General features: G+C 40.0%; 1 protein-coding gene across 1 annotated transcript; it reads left to right on the top strand.

Annotated features, from left to right (window-relative positions):
- The first annotated feature begins 782 nt into the window (after positions 1-782).
- Positions 783-4,130, top strand: LOC149076016 (uncharacterized). Its single transcript, XM_089242169.1, has one exon. It carries the CDS (start codon positions 783-785, stop codon positions 4,128-4,130), a length of 3,348 nt encoding a protein of 1,115 aa, XP_089098295.1.
- Positions 4,131-22,570: the final 18,440 nt, after the last annotated feature.

The following is a 22,570-nucleotide window of genomic DNA, read 5'->3' on the forward strand; positions in this document are numbered from 1 at the left end:
GAGATATCAGTGATTCCATAATGGAGGAAAAATAATGGTGATTCCATAATGGATGAAAAATAATGGTGATTCCATAATGGATGAAAAATAATGGTAATTCCATAATGATGAAGATATATCGGTGATTTCATAACGGAGAAGAGATATCGGTGATTCCATAATAGAGGGGAGATATTGGTGATTCCAAAACGGAGCAGAGATATCGGTTATTCCATAATGGAGGGGAGATATAGGTGATTCCATAATGCCGGGGAGTTATCGGTGATTCCATAACGTAGGGGAGATATCAGTGATTCCATAATGGAGGAAAAATAAGGGTTGTTGCTGCGTAATAATAATAATAGTAAGAAAGAAGAAGAAGAAAAGTAAGGAGAGAGCAGAGGTCAAAAAGGTGACGAGAGCTCCCCTCCCGTCCCCAGGGAGAGAGAGAGAAAAAAAAAAGCGTTTTTATGAGTGTGTGACTGTGTGAGTATGAGTTGAGACCTCGAGCTGGTCAATTGTACAACGATTCCCTCGATCGGGATTTCGTGCGAGTTCATTTGTTATATTTGTGAATTAAAATTATCGTAAAATTATTAAAAAGTGTTTACAGTCCACTTCTTTCGAGTGAGTTATCGTCCATCTGGTCCGTCTCATACGGAGAAAAAGAACTGTGAAAAATGTCGTTCAAATCGGAGAAGACGTCTGTGGAGCGAGTTTGTTTTCGTTGAGTTCTTGTGTGACCACGAAAGAATTGTGAGTGGTGCTAACATAATTCGGAATACGTAACTTTCATCGTCAAAATGTTCGCTGGAGCAAAAAAGCAGGACTTAATCCAAGTTGCTCAGGACCTTGGAGAAATAGTCATCGAGAATGCGAAGGTGAGTGAGTTAAAAGAACTTATTTTGCAAAATCAAGCTTGTGTAAAAGATCCCGACTTTGTAAAAGACTATCTAGCCACAATAATAGCAGATAGAAAGTCAGAGGAACTAAGAGAGGTTGAATTAGAACGCATGAAATTAGAGCGCGTCAAAACAGAATTAGAGTTAGTTAGAGTACGTGTAGAATTAAATTGTGACGGCACCGAACATAATAAAACAGAAGTAAAGGAAGACACGATTGAATCTCTTATTAAAAGTGTGAGAACTCTAACTGTTAGAGTACCCAATCAGCCGGAAGGTTGGGGGTATTTCTTCACATCACTTGAAAGAGCATTTAACACAAAAAAAGTGCCAGAGAAATTTAAGTCAGAAATTTTATTGAATTTGTTGGGTGAAAAGGCAACCAACGTTTTGTCTCACATAAGCGATAATGAATTGTCAAATTATGAGAAGGTAAAAGAAATTATTTTACGAGAGTATGAGCCTACACCGCAGGTTTGTCTAGAGAATTTTCGAAGGGCTCATCGTAATAATGAAACACATGTGCAATTTGCGTCGAGGTTAAAAACGAGTTTCGATTACTATCTGAAGCTCAGAAGAGTGTCAGATTTTGACACATTAAAAGACCTCATTGTTGCAGATAAGTTGTTTGAGACATTAGATAGAGAAACTGCTTCTCATATTAGTGTGAGGCAAGGAGAAAAATGGTTTCGGCCGCTTGAATTAGCTAAAGAGAGCGACATATATTTTGCTTCACGAGGTAGATCTCTCACTGAGAGCAATAGTGGGTTTCAAAAACAGCGAGGAAATTTCCTCTTAAAAAATAATAAAAATGTGTCAAAGGTGTTTCTCTCAGATTCAAAAGACCCATTATGCGTACAATGCGGAATTGAAACTCACGCATTGTACAAGTGTTCTGATTACAGAAGCAAATCAGTAGACGAGAGAATTAAAATTGTAAAAAGTAATAATTTGTGCTTCAATTGTCTGTCATCTTCCCATGGGGTGAAAAAATGCAGGTCAAGGTTCTCTTGCCCGAAGTGCAATAAAAGACACCACGTGACCCTGCATTTCCCCCGCGAAGAAGAAACTGTTGTTGCTGCTCCTGCAGGAAGAACGGAGATGACACATTCTCCCCCGAGCAATATAACGACGCCGAAACAGCACAATGCCAACCCCATAACAGTCACCAGCTGCATGGGAAACAAACAAAAAAAGACAGTTTTACTTAGTACAGCGAGATGCCTTGTAAAAGATAAGGATGGTCAATACCACAATGGTAGAGCGCTGCTAGATGGGGGCTCTATGTCGAACTTTGTAACCAGAAAGTTTGCAGAGAAACTTGAGTTGAAGAAAGAAAAAATAAATCTTGTTGTATCTTGCTTAAACGGGGCGTCAATGCCAATCAAGGGATGCGTGAGAGCCTCTCTCGCTAATAGAAGAAAGGACTATGAAAGGGAATTGGATTTCTTGATAGTGGAGAAAATAACAAATAGCACTCCCTCCCAAAAGTTAGAAGTGTCTATTGAGGGGGTGAGGGACGTAAATTTAGCTGATCCAGAATTTAACAAACCAGGACAGATAGATATATTGTTGGGAGCTGAAATATTTTATGAACTATTATTGACAGGACAAATTTCTCCTAGTGGCACCGATTTAATTCTACAAAATACAATATTCGGGTACGTTGTAAGTGGCGCATTATCCACTAAAGAGAAACAAACAATACATTGTGGACTAGTTCAACAAGAGAACTTGAATAAAACAATGCAAAAATTTTGGGAAATTGAAAGTGTTGGAGAAAAGCCAGTGGTATCAAAGGACAACGAAATTTGTGAAACCCATTACGAGGAGACTCATATGAGAGACAATAAGGGGCAGTATATAGTCACCATGCCTCTCAAGGAAGATCCCGTGTGCCTTGGAGAGTCCAAGAGTATGGCGTTAAAACAACTAAACTCACTGTGGAATCGATTAGAGAGAGACAAAAATTATCAGGCATTATACAAAGATTTTCTCAAACAATATCTAGAACTTGGGCATATGAGTGAGGTGAATGAGACCACAGAACCAAAGGTCACATATTACATGCCCCATCACGGTGTATACCGTCCTGATAAAACGACAACAAAACTACGAACTGTTTTTAATGCTTCCACGATTACCACAAGGGACAATTCTTTGAATTCTCTTCAGTATAACGGAGGAGTGATCCAAGAGGATCTTTTTTCAATAATGATTCGATTTAGGAAACACGAGTTTGCTTTCATTGCGGACATCGAAAAGATGTACCGAATGATAAAAATTCATCCGAGTCAAAAAAGCCTTCAAAGAATTTTGTGGAAGGAAGGCAAGAACGAGCCCATAAAAATTTATGAGTTGTCAACTGTAACTTACGGGACAGTGAGCGCACCCTTTCTCGCCATGAGGACCTTGAAACAACTCGCACAGGATGAAGGAAACAATTTTCCTCTAGCGGCTCCTGTCCTAACCAGTGATTTTTATATGGATGACGTCCTATCCGGGGCACCAACCTTGCTGGAAGCGAAAGAGCTTCAACAGCAACTGATAGGCATCCTCAATACTGCAGGCATGAAGCTGCATAAGTGGTGCGGAAATAATCCAGCGCTCATTCCAAAATTATTTTCAGATGGTGATTATACCTTTTCCGACCCAAGTGAAATAAAGGCTCTGGGAATTTCCTGGAAGCCAAGTGAAGATTGCTTTTCTTTCAGTGTGAAAGCTGACAGCAATACAGTAGTCACCAAACGGAATGTTCTATCTACCATCGCAAGACTTTTTGATCCACTGGGATTGATAGGACCTGTGGTATCAAAAGCAAAAATTTTCATGCAGAAACTGTGGCTTCTGAAAATTGACTGGAATGATCCACTTCCAGCACAGGAGGCACAAGAGTGGCACGAGTTCATCGAATCTCTTCTGTCTATAAATAACCTAAAAATAGATAGATGTATTTTGATATCTGAGCCAACTACGATCGAGATTCATGGGTTTGCAGATGCCTCTGAATCTGCATACGGGGCTGTTATCTATTGCAAGTCTACTTCATCTACCGGACGCGTGAGAGTAAAAATGGTTTCGAGCAAATCAAGAGTAGCTCCAATTAAACGTACAACTATTCCGCGGTTGGAACTGTGCGCGGCAGTGTTACTAGCTAAGTTGATCAAGAGTATAAAAGCTTCACTGAAGCTCGACGTTTCAGCAGTGTATTTGTGGAGTGATTCTATGATTGTGCTGTCTTGGATCTAGAAAGAACCACATCTTCTGAAAACGTTCTTGGCAAATCGTGTAGCTACAATACAGGAACTAACAACTGTGCAACAATGGAGACATGTTTCATCCGAAGAAAATCCTGCAGATCTCATTTCCAGAGGTCTAGCTCCAGAGAGACTGGAACAAAGTGTTTTATGGTGGAACGGTCCAAAGTTTCTTACGGACAGTGAATACCCAAACAGAACGATCCCGTCAGCGGTCATACAAGATGACTTTCAACGTGAATTCAAAATTTGCAGTATGAGTGACAACATGTGTGATATACAAACTTTTAGCGTTTCAGTTCGATCATTTATCAGTGATTGTTTGAATCTTAGTAATGTGTATATTAAGATTGTTCGTATTTTGAGTTTCATTTTTAGGTTTCTTAATAATTGTAAAAACAAGAAAAAATATAGTCCTTTAGATGCTGAAGAAATCAATAATGCTGAGCTGCATCTCGTGAAATTGATTCAAGGTGAGGAGTTCAAACCAGAACTCAAAGGTCTGAAAGAAAAAGGTAAGGTCCCTTTCGACAGTCCGATAAAAAGTTTGAATCCTTTTGTGGACGAAAAAGGAATATTGAGAGTTGGTGGCCGATTAAGTAATAGTACACTGGGCTATAATCAGAAGTTTCCTATTCTATTGCCCACAAAACACCGATTAACCAAGTTGATTGTTGTACATTATCATAATAAGTATCTGCATTTAGGGCCACAAGCATTATTGAATCAACTCAGACAAAAGTTTTGGGTTATAAATGGTAAAAGTGTATGTAGAAAAATTGTTCATGATTGTATTGTGTGCTTTAAAGCTAAACCTATAACGGCTCAACAAATCATGGGTGTTTTACCTAAGGATCGTGTAACGAGAGATTTTGCATTCAACATTTCTGGTGTTGATTTTTGTGGACCCTTTTCTATAAGGTACAAAAATCAAAGAAAGGGTACCTTGAATAAAATATATGTGTGTATTTTTGTATGTTTAGTGACGAAAGCGATCCATCTGGATATTGTTACTGATCTTACCACTGCTGCATTTATTGCAACTCTTAAAAGGTTCACTTCTCGAAGAGGAAAGTGTGTTAAGTTGTATTCAGATAATGCAAAAAATTTTGTGGGAGCAAATGTTGAGCTCAAAAACTTATACAACCTTGTAGCTCAACCAGATGAGGACCTTGTTGGCTATTTATCCTCGGATAGCATAGATTGGAAATTCATTCCTCCCCGAACACCAAACTTCGGTGGTCTCTGGGAAGCAGGAGTGAAATCTTGCAAATACCACTTAAAACGAACCATCGGCCAGACAAGGCTCACTTACGAAGAATTTCTTACTGTTTTGACTCAAATAGAAGGAGTCCTAAATTCTAGACCAATATCTGCCATGTCAGAAGACCCAAATGACTTGGAGGCCCTAACACCTGGTCATTTTCTTATTGGAAGACCGATCACTTCACTTCCAGAACCAGAGTTGACTTCGGTGCCAGAAAATCGGCTTAACCGATGGCAACAAACAACGAAATTCGTACAAGTCATTTGGAAAAGGTGGCATCGAGAATATTTGAGTACATTACAGCAACGGAATAAGTGGTTCTTCGAAAAGGAAAACGTAAAAATAGGTGACATGGTCATTGTTAAAGAGGATAATTTACCTCCATGTAAATGGTCTATAGGTCGAATTACGGAAACATATCCTGGCAAACAGGATAACAAGATTAGAGTGGTTGCTGTGAAAACGGCTTCAGGCACATATAAGCGACCAATTTCAAAATTGTGTATTTTACCTATGGAAAATTAATGTAAATATCGTATATTATGCTTTATTATGTATCGGAAAGTGTTGATTTATAATGTAATTGAGTGTGTCAATTTTCTTTATTCTGTGTATTTAGTTAAAATTTGTATTTGTTCAGGTTTTGATATGATCAGTTTTATATATTATTACATTATAATTGCAATTGGTTGAATGTTCAAAGAACATTGCAACGCCCGGCGGTATGTTGCTGCGTAATAATAATAATAGTAAAAAAGAAGAAGAAGAAAAGTAAGGAGAGAGCAGAGGTCAAAAAGGTGACGAGAGCTCCCCTCCCGTCCCCAGGGAGAGAGAGAGAGAAAAAAAAAGTGTTTTTATGAGTGTGTGACTGTGTGAGTATGAGTTGAGACCTCGAGCTGGTCAATTGTACAACGATTCCCTCGATCGGGATTTCGTGCGAGTTCATTTGTTATATTTGTGAATTAAAATTATCGTAAAATTATTAAAAAGTGTTTACAGTCCACTTCTTTCGAGTGAGTTATCGTCCAAGGGTGATTCCATAATAGAGGAGAAATAATGATGATTCCATAATGGAGGAGAAGTAATGGTAATTCCATAATGAAGAAGAGATATCGGTGATTCCATAACAGAGGGGAGATATCATTGATTGCATAATGGAGGAGGGATATCGGTGATTCCATAATGGAGGAGAAATAATGGTGATTCCATAATGGAGGAGAAATAATGGTGATTCCATTATGAAGGAAAAATAATGGCGATTCCATAATGCCAGAGAGATATCAGTGATTCCATAATGGAGAAGAGATATCGGTGATTCCATAACGGAGAGGAGATATCGGTAATTCCATAATGCAGGGGATATATCGGTGATTCCAAAACGGAGCAGAGATATTGGTGATTCCATAATGGAGGAGAAATATTTGTGATTCCATAATGGAGCGGAGATATCGGTGATTCCATAATTCCGGGGAGATATCATTGATTCCATAATGGAGGAGGGATATCGGTGATTCCATAATGGAGGAGAAATAATGGTGATTCCATAATGCCAGAGAGATATTGGTGATTCCATAATGCCAGAGAGATATTGGTGATTCCATAATGCCAGAGAGATATTCGTGATTCCATAATCGAGAAGAGATATCGATAATTCCATAATGGACGAGAAATAATGGTGATTCCATAATGGAGGAGAAATAATGGTGATTCCAAAACGGAAGAGAGATATCGGTGATTCCATAATGGAGCGGAGGTACGGTGATTCCATAATAGGGCGGAGGTACCGGTGATTCCAAAACGGAGGAGAGATATCGGTAATTCCATAATGGACGAGAAATAATGGTGATTCCATAATGAAGGAGAAATAATGGTGATTCCATAATGGAGGAGGAATAATGGTGATTCCATAATGGAGAAGAAATAATGGTGATTCCAAAACGGAAGAGAGATATCGATGATTCCATAATGGAGCGGAGGTATCGGTGATTCCATAATGGGGCGGAGGTACCGGTGATTCCAAAACGGAGGAGAGATATCGGTCACTCCATAATGGAGCAGAGTTATTGGTGATTCCATAATGGAGGAGAAATATTGGTCACTCTATAATGAAGCGGAGTTATCGGTGATTCCATAATGCAGGGGAGATATCGGTGATTCCATAACGGAGGGAAGATAACGGTGATTTCGTAATGAAGACGAGATATCGGTGATTCCATAATTCAGGAGAAATAATGATGATTCCATAATGGAGGAGAAGTAATGGTAATTCCATAATGAAGAAGAGATATCGGTGATTCCATAACGGAGGGGAGATATCGATGATTCCATAATGCAGGGGTTATATCGGTGATTCCATAATGGAGGAGAAATAATGGTGATTCCATAATGGAGAAGAGATATCGGTAATTCCATAATGGACGAGAAATAATGGTGATTCCAAAACGGAAAAGAGATATCGGTGATTCCATAATGGAGCGGAGATACCGGTGATTCCAAAACGGAGGAGAGATATCGGTAATTCCATAATGGACGAGAAATAATGGTGATTCCATAATGAAGGAGAAATAATGGTGATTCCATAATGGAGGAGAAATAATGGTGATTCCATAATGGAGGAGAAATAATGGTGATTCCAAAACGGAAGAGAGATATCGATGATTCCATAATGGAGCGGAGGTGTCGGTGATTCCATAATGGGGCGAAGGTACCGGTGATTCCAAAACGGAGGAGAGATATCGGTAATTCCATAATGGACGAGAAATAATGGTGATTCCAAAATGGAGGAGAAATAATGGTGATTCCAAAACGGAAGAGAGATATCGGTCACTCCATAATGGAGCAGAGTTATTGGTGATTCCATAATGGAGGAGAAATATTGGTCACTCTATAATGAAGCGGTGTTATCGGTGATTCCATAATGGAGGGAAGATATCGGTGATTCCATAACGGAGGGAAGATATCAGTGATTCCATAATGGTGGGCAGGTATCGGTGATTCCATAATGGAGGCGAGTTATCGGTAATTCCATAATGGACGAGAAATAATGCTGATTCCATAACGGATAGGAGATATCGATAATTCCATAATGGAGGGGATATATCGGTGATTCCAAAACGGAGCAGAGATATTGGTGATTCCATAATGGAGGAGAAATAATGGTGATTCCAAAACGGAAGAGAGATATCGGTGATTCCATAATGGAGCGGAGATACCGGTGATTCCAAAACGGAGGAGAGATATCGGTAATTCCATAATGGACGACAAATAATGGTGATTCCATAATGGAGGAGAAATAATGGTGATTCCATAATGGAGCGGAGATATCGGTGATTCCATAACTCAGGGGAGATATTATTGATTCCATAATGGAGGAGGGATATCGGTGATTCCATAATGGAGGAGAAATAATGGTGATTCCATAATGCCAGAGAGATATTGGTGATTCCATAATGGAGAAGAGATATCGGTAATTCCATAATGGACGAGAAATAGTGGTGATTCCATAATGGAGGAGAAATAATGGTGATTCCAAAACGGAAGAGAGATATCGGTGATTCCATAATGGAGCGGAGGTACGGTGATTCCATAATAGGGCGGAGGTACCGGTGATTCCAAAACGGAGGACAGATATCGGTAATTCCATAATGGACGAGAAATAATAGTTATTCCATAATGAAGGAGAAATAATGGTGATTCCATAATGGAGGAGGAATAATGGTGATTCCATAATGGAGAAGAAATAATGGTGATTCCAAAACGGAAGAGAGATATCGATGATTCCATAATGGAGCGGAGGTATCGGTGATTCCATAATGGGGCGAAGGTACCGGTGATTCCAAAACGGAGGAGAGATATCGGTAATTCCATAATGGACGAGAAATAATGGTGATTCCAAAATGGAGGAGAAATAATGGTGATTCCAAAACGGAAGAGAGATATCGGTCACTCCATAATGGAGCAGAGTTATTGGTGATTCCATAATGGAGGAGAAATATTGGTCACTCTATAATGAAGCGGTGTTATCGGTGATTCCATAATGGACGAGAAATAATGCTGATTCCATAATGGAGAAGAGATATCGGTGATTCCATAACGGAGAGGAGATATCGATAATTCCATAATGGAGGGGATATATCGGTGATTCCAAAACGGAGCAGAGATATTGGTGATTCCATAATGGAGGAGAAATAATTGTGATTCCAAAACGGAAGAGAGATATCGGTGATTCCATAATGGAGCGGAGATACCGGTGATTCCAAAACGGAGGAGAGATATCGGTAATTCCATAATGGACGACAAATAATGGTGATTCCATAATGAAGGAGAAATAATGGTGATTCCATAATGGAGGAGAAATAATGGTGATTCCATAATGGAGCGGAGATATCGGTGATTCCATAACTCTGGGGAGATATTATTGATTCCATAATGGAGGAGGGATATCGGTGATTCCATAATGGAGGAGAAATAATGGTGATTCCATAATGCCAGAGAGATATTGGTGATTCCATAATGGAGAAGAGATATCGGTAATTCCATAATGGACGAGAAATAGTGGTGATTCCATAATGGAGGAGAAATAATGGTGATTCCAAAACGGAAGAGAGATATCGGTGATTCCATAATGGAGCGGAGGTACGGTGATTCCATAATAGGGCGGAGGTACCGGTGATTCCAAAACGGAGGACAGATATCGGTAATTCCATAATGGACGAGAAATAATAGTTATTCCATAATGAAGGAGAAATAATGGTGATTCCATAATGGAGGAGGAATAATGGTGATTCCATAATGGAGAAGAAATAATGGTGATTCCAAAACGGAAGAGAGATATCGATGATTCCATAATGGAGCGGAGGTATCGGTGATTCCGTAATGGGGCGGAGGTACCGGTGATTCCAAAACGGAGGAGAGATATCGGTAATTCCATAATGGACGAGAAATAATGGTGATTCCAAAATGGAAGAGAAATAATGGTGATTCCAAAATGGAAGAGAAATAATGGTGATTCCAAAACGGAAGAGAGATATCCATCACTCCATAATGGAGCAGAGTTATTGGTTATTCCATAATGCAGGGGAGATATCGGTGATTCCATAACGGAGGGAAGATAACGTTGATTTCGTAATGGAGGCGAGATATCGGTGATGCCATAATGGAGGAGAAGTAATGGTAATTCCATAATGAAGAAGAGATATCGGTGATTCCATAATGGAGCGGAGGTACGGTGATTCCATAATAGGGCGGAGGTACCGGTGATTCCAAAACGGAGGACAGATATCGGTAATTCCATAATGGACGAGAAATAATAGTTATTCCATAATGAAGGAGAAATAATGGTGATTCCATAATGGAGGAGGAATAATGGTGATTCCATAATGGAGAAGAAATAATGGTGATTCCAAAACGGAAGAGAGATATCGATGATTCCATAATGGAGCGGAGGTATCGGTGATTCCATAATGGGGCGGAGGTACCGGTGATTCCAAAACGGAGGAGAGATATCGGTCACTCCATAATGGAGCAGAGTTATTGGTGATTCCATAATGGAGGAGAAATATTGGTCACTCTATAATGAAGCGGAGTTATCGGTGATTCCATAATGCAGGGGAGATATCGGTGATTCCATAACGGAGGGAAGATAACGGTGATTTCGTAATGAAGACGAGATATCGGTGATTCCATAATTCAGGAGAAATAATGATGATTCCATAATGGAGGAGAAGTAATGGTAATTCCATAATGAAGAAGAGATATCGGTGATTCCATAACGGAGGGGAGATATCGATGATTCCATAATGCAGGGGTTATATCGGTGATTCCATAATGGAGGAGAAATAATGGTGATTCCATAATGGAGAAGAGATATCGGTAATTCCATAATGGACGAGAAATAATGGTGATTCCAAAACGGAAAAGAGATATCGGTGATTCCATAATGGAGCGGAGATACCGGTGATTCCAAAACGGAGGAGAGATATCGGTAATTCCATAATGGACGAGAAATAATGGTGATTCCATAATGAAGGAGAAATAATGGTGATTCCATAATGGAGGAGAAATAATGGTGATTCCATAATGGAGGAGAAATAATGGTGATTCCAAAACGGAAGAGAGATATCGATGATTCCATAATGGAGCGGAGGTGTCGGTGATTCCATAATGGGGCGAAGGTACCGGTGATTCCAAAACGGAGGAGAGATATCGGTAATTCCATAATGGACGAGAAATAATGGTGATTCCAAAATGGAGGAGAAATAATGGTGATTCCAAAACGGAAGAGAGATATCGGTCACTCCATAATGGAGCAGAGTTATTGGTGATTCCATAATGGAGGAGAAATATTGGTCACTCTATAATGAAGCGGTGTTATCGGTGATTCCATAATGGAGGGAAGATATCGGTGATTCCATAACGGAGGGAAGATATCAGTGATTCCATAATGGTGGGCAGGTATCGGTGATTCCATAATGGAGGCGAGTTATCGGTAATTCCATAATGGACGAGAAATAATGCTGATTCCATAACGGATAGGAGATATCGATAATTCCATAATGGAGGGGATATATCGGTGATTCCAAAACGGAGCAGAGATATTGGTGATTCCATAATGGAGGAGAAATAATGGTGATTCCAAAACGGAAGAGAGATATCGGTGATTCCATAATGGAGCGGAGATACCGGTGATTCCAAAACGGAGGAGAGATATCGGTAATTCCATAATGGACGACAAATAATGGTGATTCCATAATGAAGGAGAAATAATGGTGATTCCATAATGGAGGAGAAATAATGGTGATTCCATAATGGAGCGGAGATATCGGTGATTCCATAACTCTGGGGAGATATTATTGATTCCATAATGGAGGAGGGATATCGGTGATTCCATAATGGAGGAGAAATAATGGTGATTCCATAATGCCAGAGAGATATTGGTGATTCCATAATGGAGAAGAGATATCGGTAATTCCATAATGGACGAGAAATAGTGGTGATTCCATAATGGAGGAGAAATAATGGTGATTCCAAAACGGAAGAGAGATATCGGTGATTCCATAATGGAGCGGAGGTACGGTGATTCCATAATAGGGCGGAGGTACCGGTGATTCCAAAACGGAGGACAGATATCGGTAATTCCATAATGGACGAGAAATAATAGTTATTCCATAATGAAGGAGAAATAATGGTGATTCCATAATGGAGGAGGAATAATGGTGATTCCATAATGGAGAAGAAATAATGGTGATTCCAAAACGGAAGAGAGATATCGATGATTCCATAATGGAGCGGAGGTATCGGTGATTCCGTAATGGGGCGGAGGTACCGGTGATTCCAAAACGGAGGAGAGATATCGGTAATTCCATAATGGACGAGAAATAATGGTGATTCCAAAATGGAAGAGAAATAATGGTGATTCCAAAATGGAAGAGAAATAATGGTGATTCCAAAACGGAAGAGAGATATCCATCACTCCATAATGGAGCAGAGTTATTGGTTATTCCATAATGCAGGGGAGATATCGGTGATTCCATAACGGAGGGAAGATAACGTTGATTTCGTAATGGAGGCGAGATATCGGTGATGCCATAATGGAGGAGAAGTAATGGTAATTCCATAATGAAGAAGAGATATCGGTGATTCCATAACGGAGGAGAGATATCGATGATTCCATAATGGAGGGGAGATATCGATGATTCCATAATAGAAGGGAGATATTGGTGATTCCAAAACGGAGGAGAGATATCGGTGATTCCATAATGGAGCGGAGTTACCGGTGATTCCAAAACGGAGGAGAGATATCGGTGATTCCATAATGGAGGGGAGATATAGGTGATTCCATAATGGAGCGGAGGTACCGGTGATTCCAAGACGGAGGAGAGATATCGGTGATTCCATAATGGAGGAGGGATATCGGTGATTCTATAATGGAGGAGAAATATCGGTGATTCCATAATGGAGGAGAAGTATGGTGATTCCATAATGGAGAAGAGATATCGGTGATTCCATAATGGTGAGCAGGTATCGGTGATTCCATAATGGAGGAGAGATATCTGTAATTCCATAATGGACGAGAAATAATGGTGATTCCATAATGGAGAAGAGATATCGGTGATTCCATAACGGAGAGGAGATATCGATAATTCCATAATGGAGGGGATATATCGGTGATTCCAAAACGTAGCAGAGATATTGGTGATTCCATAATGGAGGAGAAATATTTGTGATTCCATAATGGAGGAGAAATATTTGTGATTCCATAATGGAGCGGAGGTATCGGTAATTCCATAATTGAGGGGAGATATCATTGATTCCATAATGGAGGAGAAATAATGGTGATTCCATAATGAAGGAGAAATCATGGTGATTCCATAATGGAGGAGAAATAATAGTGATTCCATAATGCCAGAGAGATATCGGTGATTCCAAAATGGAGGAGAGATATCGGTAATTCCATAATGGACGAGAAATAATGGTGATTCCATAATGGAGAAGAGATATCGGTAATTCCATAATGGACGAGAAATAATGGTGATTCCATAACGGAGAGGAGGTTTCGATAGATCCATAATGCAGGGGTTATATCGGTGATTCCATAATGGAGGAGAAATAATGGTGATTCCATAATGGAGAAGAGATATCGGTAATTCCATAATGGACGAGAAATAATGGTGATTCCATAATGGAGGAGAAATAATGGTGATTCCAAAACGGAAAAGAGATATCGGTGATTCCATAATGGAGCGGAGATACTGGTGATTCCAAAACGGAGGAGAGATATCGGTAATTCCATAATGGACGAGAAATAATGGTGATTCCATAATGAAGGAGAAATAATGGTGATTCCATAATGGAGGAGAAATAATGGTGATTCCATAATGGAGGAGAAATAATGGTGATTCCAAAACGGAACAGAGATATCGATGATTCCATAATGGAGCGGAGGTGTCGGTGATTCCATAATGGGGCGAAGGTACCGGTGATTCCAAAACGGAGGAGAGATATCGGTAATTCCATAATGGACGAGAAATAATGGTGATTCCAAAATGGAGGAGAAATAATGGTGATTCCAAAACGGAAGAGAGATATCGGTCACTCCATAATGGAGCAGAGTTATTGGTGATTCCATAATGGAGGAGAAATATTGGTCACTCTATAATGAAGCGGTGTTATCGGTGATTCCATAATGGAGGGAAGATATCGGTGATTCCATAACGGAGGGAAGATATCAGTGATTCCATAATGGTGGGCAGGTATCGGTGATTCCATAATGGAGGCGAGTTATCGGTAATTCCATAATGGACGAGAAATAATGCTGATTCCATAATGGAGAAGAGATATCGGTGATTCCATAACGGAGAGGAGATATCGATAATTCCATAATGGAGGGGATATATCGGTGATTCCAAAACGGAGCAGAGATATTGGTGATTCCATAATGGAGGAGAAATATTTGTGATTCCATAATGGAGCGGAGGTATCGGTGATTCCATAATTGAGGGGAGATATCATAGATTCCATAATGGAGGAGGGATATCGGAAATTCCATAATGGACGAGAAATAATGGTGATTCCATAATGGAGGAGAAATAATGGTGATTCCAAAACGGAAGAGAGATATCGGTGATTCCATAATGGAGCGGAGGTATCGGTGATTCCATAATTGGGCGGAGGTACCGGTGATTCCAAAACGGAGGAGAAATAATGGTAATTCCATAATGAAGAAGAGATATCGGTGATTCCATAATAGAGGGGAGATATTGGTGATTCCAAAACGGAGGAGAGATACTGGTGATTCCATAATGGAGGAGAAATAATGGTGATTCCAAAACGGAAGAGAGATATCGGTGATTCCATAATGGAGCGGAGATACCGGTGATTCCAAAACGGAGGAGAGATATCGGTAATTCCATAATGGACGACAAATAATGGTGATTCCATAATGGAGGAGAAATAATGGTGATTCCATAATGGAGCGGAGATATCGGTGATTCCATAACTCAGGGGAGATATTATTGATTCCATAATGGAGGAGGGATATCGGTGATTCCATAATGGAGGAGAAATAATGGTGATTCCATAATGCCAGAGAGATATTGGTGATTCCATAATGGAGAAGAGATATCGGTAATTCCATAATGGACGAGAAATAGTGGTGATTCCATAATGGAGGAGAAATAATGGTGATTCCAAAACGGAAGAGAGATATCGGTGATTCCATAATGGAGCGGAGGTACGGTGATTCCATAATAGGGCGGAGGTACCGGTGATTCCAAAACGGAGGACAGATATCGGTAATTCCATAATGGACGAGAAATAATAGTTATTCCATAATGAAGGAGAAATAATGGTGATTCCATAATGGAGGAGGAATAATGGTGATTCCATAATGGAGAAGAAATAATGGTGATTCCAAAACGGAAGAGAGATATCGATGATTCCATAATGGAGCGGAGGTATCGGTGATTCCATAATGGGGCGAAGGTACCGGTGATTCCAAAACGGAGGAGAGATATCGGTAATTCCATAATGGACGAGAAATAATGGTGATTCCAAAATGGAGGAGAAATAATGGTGATTCCAAAACGGAAGAGAGATATCGGTCACTCCATAATGGAGCAGAGTTATTGGTGATTCCATAATGGAGGAGAAATATTGGTCACTCTATAATGAAGCGGTGTTATCGGTGATTCCATAATGGACGAGAAATAATGCTGATTCCATAATGGAGAAGAGATATCGGTGATTCCATAACGGAGAGGAGATATCGATAATTCCATAATGGAGGGGATATATCGGTGATTCCAAAACGGAGCAGAGATATTGGTGATTCCATAATGGAGGAGAAATAATTGTGATTCCAAAACGGAAGAGAGATATCGGTGATTCCATAATGGAGCGGAGATACCGGTGATTCCAAAACGGAGGAGAGATATCGGTAATTCCATAATGGACGACAAATAATGGTGATTCCATAATGAAGGAGAAATAATGGTGATTCCATAATGGAGGAGAAATAATGGTGATTCCATAATGGAGCGGAGATATCGGTGATTCCATAACTCTGGGGAGATATTATTGATTCCATAATGGAGGAGGGATATCGGTGATTCCATAATGGAGGAGAAATAATGGTGATTCCATAATGCCAGAGAGATATTGGTGATTCCATAATGGAGAAGAGATATCGGTAATTCCATAATGGACGAGAAATAGTGGTGATTCCATAATGGAGGAGAAATAATGGTGATTCCAAAACGGAAGAGAGATATCGGTGATTCCATAATGGAGCGGAGGTACGGTGATTCCATAATAGGGCGGAGGTACCGGTGATTCCAAAACGGAGGACAGATATCGGTAATTCCATAATGGACGAGAAATAATAGTTATTCCATAATGAAGGAGAAATAATGGTGATTCCATAATGGAGGAGGAATAATGGTGATTCCATAATGGAGAAGAAATAATGGTGATTCCAAAACGGAAGAGAGATATCGATGATTCCATAATGGAGCGGAGGTATCGGTGATTCCGTAATGGGGCGGAGGTACCGGTGATTCCAAAACGGAGGAGAGATATCGGTAATTCCATAATGGACGAGAAATAATGGTGATTCCAAAATGGAAGAGAAATAATGGTGATTCCAAAATGGAAGAGAAATAATGGTGATTCCAAAACGGAAGAGAGATATCCATCACTCCATAATGGAGCAGAGTTATTGGTTATTCCATAATGCAGGGGAGATATCGGTGATTCCATAATGGAGCGGAGGTATCGGTGATTCCATAATTGGGCGGAGGTACCGGTGATTCCAAAACGGAGGAGAAATAATGGTAATTCCATAATGAAGAAGAGATATCGGTGATTCCATAATAGAGGGGAGATATTGGTGATTCCAAAACGGAGGAGAGATACTGGTGATTCCATAATGGAGGAGAAATAATGGTGATTCCAAAACGGAAGAGAGATATCGGTGATTCCATAATGGAGCGGAGATACCGGTGATTCCAAAACGGAGGAGAGATATCGGTAATTCCATAATGGACGACAAATAATGGTGATTCCATAATGGAGGAGAAATAATGGTGATTCCATAATGGAGCGGAGATATCGGTGATTCCATAACTCAGGGGAGATATTATTGATTCCATAATGGAGGAGGGATATCGGTGATTCCATAATGGAGGAGAAATAATGGTGATTCCATAATGCCAGAGAGATATTGGTGATTCCATAATGGAGAAGAGATATCGGTAATTCCATAATGGACGAGAAATAGTGGTGATTCCATAATGGAGGAGAAATAATGGTGATTCCAAAACGGAAGAGAGATATCGGTGATTCCATAATGGAGCGGAGGTACGGTGATTCCATAATAGGGCGGAGGTACCGGTGATTCCAAAACGGAGGACAGATATCGGTAATTCCATAATGGACGAGAAATAATAGTTATTCCATAATGAAGGAGAAATAATGGTGATTCCATAATGGAGGAGGAATAATGGTGATTCCATAATGGAGAAGAAATAATGGTGATTCCAAAACGGAAGAGAGATATCGATGATTCCATAATGGAGCGGAGGTATCGGTGATTCCATAATGGGGCGAAGGTACCGGTGATTCCAAAACGGAGGAGAGATATCGGTAATTCCATAATGGACGAGAAATAATGGTGATTCCAAAATGGAGGAGAAATAATGGTGATTCCAAAACGGAAGAGAGATATCGGTCACTCCATAATGGAGCAGAGTTATTGGTGATTCCATAATGGAGGAGAAATATTGGTCACTCTATAATGAAGCGGTGTTATCGGTGATTCCATAATGGACGAGAAATAATGCTGATTCCATAATGGAGAAGAGATATCGGTGATTCCATAACGGAGAGGAGATATCGATAATTCCATAATGGAGGGGATATATCGGTGATTCCAAAACGGAGCAGAGATATTGGTGATTCCATAATGGAGGAGAAATAATTGTGATTCCAAAACGGAAGAGAGATATCGGTGATTCCATAATGGAGCGGAGATACCGGTGATTCCAAAACGGAGGAGAGATATCGGTAATTCCATAATGGACGACAAATAATGGTGATTCCATAATGAAGGAGAAATAATGGTGATTCCATAATGGAGGAGAAATAATGGTGATTCCATAATGGAGCGGAGATATCGGTGATTCCATAACTCTGGGGAGATATTATTGATTCCATAATGGAGGAGGGATATCGGTGATTCCATAATGGAGGAGAAATAATGGTGATTCCATAATGCCAGAGAGATATTGGTGATTCCATAATGGAGAAGAGATATCGGTAATTCCATAATGGACGAGAAATAGTGGTGATTCCATAATGGAGGAGAAATAATGGTGATTCCAAAACGGAAGAGAGATATCGGTGATTCCATAATGGAGCGGAGGTACGGTGATTCCATAATAGGGCGGAGGTACCGGTGATTCCAAAACGGAGGACAGATATCGGTAATTCCATAATGGACGAGAAATAATAGTTATTCCATAATGAAGGAGAAATAATGGTGATTCCATAATGGAGGAGGAATAATGGTGATTCCATAATGGAGAAGAAATAATGGTGATTCCAAAACGGAAGAGAGATATCGATGATTCCATAATGGAGCGGAGGTATCGGTGATTCCGTAATGGGGCGGAGGTACCGGTGATTCCAAAACGGAGGAGAGATATCGGTAATTCCATAATGGACGAGAAATAATGGTGATTCCAAAATGGAAGAGAAATAATGGTGATTCCAAAATGGAAGAGAAATAATGGTGATTCCAAAACGGAAGAGAGATATCCATCACTCCATAATGGAGCAGAGTTATTGGTTATTCCATAATGCAGGGGAGATATCGGTGATTCCATAACGGAGGGAAGATAACGTTGATTTCGTAATGGAGGCGAGATATCGGTGATGCCATAATGGAGGAGAAGTAATGGTAATTCCATAATGAAGAAGAGATATCGGTGATTCCATAACGGAGGAGAGATATCGATGATTCCATAATGGAGGGGAGATATCGATGATTCCATAATAGAAGGGAGATATTGGTGATTCCAAAACGGAGGAGAGATATCGGTGATTCCATAATGGAGCGGAGTTACCGGTGATTCCAAAACGGAGGAGAGATATCGGTGATTCCATAATGGAGGGGAGATATAGGTGATTCCATAATGGAGCGGAGGTACCGGTGATTCCAAGACGGAGGAGAGATATCGGTGATTCCATAATGGAGGAGGGATATCGGTGATTCTATAATGGAGGAGAAATATCGGTGATTCCATAATGGAGGAGAAGTATGGTGATTCCATAATGGAGAAGAGATATCGGTGATTCCATAATGGTGAGCAGGTATCGGTGATTCCATAATGGAGGAGAGATATCTGTAATTCCATAATGGACGAGAAATAATGGTGATTCCATAATGGAGAAGAGATATCGGTGATTCCATAACGGAGAGGAGATATCGATAATTCCATAATGGAGGGGATATATCGGTGATTCCAAAACGTAGCAGAGATATTGGTGATTCCATAATGGAGGAGAAATATTTGTGATTCCATAATGGAGGAGAAATATTTGTGATTCCATAATGGAGCGGAGGTATCGGTAATTCCATAATTGAGGGGAGATATCATTGATTCCATAATGGAGGAGAAATAATGGTGATTCCATAATGAAGGAGAAATCATGGTGATTCCATAATGGAGGAGAAATAATAGTGATTCCATAATGCCAGAGAGATATCGGTGATTCCAAAATGGAGGAGAGATATCGGTAATTCCATAATGGACGAGAAATAATGGTGATTCCATAATGGAGAAGAGATATCGGTAATTCCATAATGGACGAGAAATAATGGTGATTCCATAACGGAGAGGAGGTTTCGATAGATCCATAATGCAGGGGTTATATCGGTGATTCCATAATGGAGGAGAAATAATGGTGATTCCATAATGGAGGAGAAATAATGGTGATTCCATAATGGAGAAGAGATATCGGTAATTCCATAATGGACGAGAAATAATGGTGATTCCATAATGGAGGAGAAATAATGGTGATTCCAAAACGGAAAAGAGATATCGGTGATTCCATAATGGAGCGGAGATACTGGTGATTCCAAAACGGAGGAGAGATATCGGTAATTCCATAATGGACGAGAAATAATGGTGATTCCATAATGAAGGAGAAATAATGGTGATTCCATAATGGAGGAGAAATAATGGTGATTCCATAATGGAGGAGAAATAATGGTGATTCCAAAACGGAACAGAGATATCGATGATTCCATAATGGAGCGGAGGTGTCGGTGATTCCATAATGGGGCGAAGGTACCGGTGATTCCAAAACGGAGGAGAGATATCGGTAATTCCATAATGGACGAGAAATAATGGTGATTCCAAAATGGAGGAGAAATAATGGTGATTCCAAAACGGAAGAGAGATATCGGTCACTCCATAATGGAGCAGAGTTATTGGTGATTCCATAATGGAGGAGAAATATTGGTCACTCTATAATGAAGCGGTGTTATCGGTGATTCCATAATGGAGGGAAGATATCGGTGATTCCATAACGGAGGGAAGATATCAGTGATTCCATAATGGTGGGCAGGTATCGGTGATTCCATAATGGAGGCGAGTTATCGGTAATTCCATAATGGACGAGAAATAATGCTGATTCCATAATGGAGAAGAGATATCGGTGATTCCATAACGGAGAGGAGATATCGATAATTCCATAATGGAGGGGATATATCGGTGATTCCAAAACGGAGCAGAGATATTGGTGATTCCATAATGGAGGAGAAATATTTGTGATTCCATAATGGAGCGGAGGTATCGGTGATTCCATAATTGAGGGGAGATATCATAGATTCCATAATGGAGGAGGGATATCGGAAATTCCATAATGGACGAGAAATAATGGTGATTCCATAATGGAGGAGAAATAATGGTGATTCCAAAACGGAAGAGAGATATCGGTGATTCCATAATGGAGCGGAGGTATCGGTGATTCCATAATTGGGCGGAGGTACCGGTGATTCCAAAACGGAGGAGAAATAATGGTAATTCCATAATGAAGAAGAGATATCGGTGATTCCATAATAGAGGGGAGATATTGGTGATTCCAAAACGGAGGAGAGATACTGGTGATTCCATAATGGAGCGGAGTTACCGGTGATTCCAAAACGGAGGAGAGATATCGGTGATTCCATAATGGAGGGGAGATATAGGTGATTCTATAATGGAGCGGAGGTACCGGTGATTCCAAAACGGAGGAGAGATATCGTTGATTCCATAATGGAGGAGAGATATAAGTGATCCCATAATGGAGGAGAAATATTGGTCACTCAATTATGAAGCGGAGTTATCGGTGATTCCATAACGGAGGGGAGATATCGATGATTCCATAATAGAGGGGAGATATTGGTGATTCCAAAACGGAGGAGAGATATTGGTGATTCCATAATGGAGCGGAGTTACCGGTGATTCCAAAACGGATGAGAGATATCGGTGATTCCATAATGCAGGGGAGATATAGGTGATTCCATAATGCCGGGGAGTTATCGGTGATTCCATAACGGAGGGGAGATATCAGTGATTCCATAATGGAGGAAAAATAATGGTGATTCCATAATGGATGAAAAATAATGGTAATTCCATAATGATGAAGATATATCGGTGATTTCATAACGGAGAAGAGATATCGGTGATTCCATAATAGAGGGGAGATATTGGTGATTCCAAAACGGAGCAGAGATATCGGTGATTCCATAATGGAGGGGAGATATAGGTGATTCCATAATGCCGGGGAGTTATCGGTGATTCCATAACGTAGGGGAGATATCAGTGATTCCATAATGGAGGAAAAATAAGGGTGATTCCATAATAGAGGAGAAATAATGATGATTCCATAATGGAGGAGAAGTAATGGTAATTCCATAATGAAGAAGAGATATCGGTGATTCCATAACAGAGGGGAGATATCATTGATTGCATAATGGAGGAGGGATATCGATGATTCCATAATGGAGGAGAAATAATGGTGATTCCATAATGGAGGAGAAATAATGGTGATTCCATAATGAAGGAGAAATAATGGTGATCCCATAATGGAGGAGAAATAATGGTGATTACATTATGAAG

This window comes from Pholcus phalangioides, unplaced genomic scaffold, assembly GCF_987345545.1.
Source record: "Pholcus phalangioides strain wild (caught in Gottingen) unplaced genomic scaffold, Ppha-v1.0 ptg000015l_1, whole genome shotgun sequence".
NCBI lineage: Eukaryota > Metazoa > Arthropoda > Arachnida > Araneae > Pholcidae > Pholcus > Pholcus phalangioides.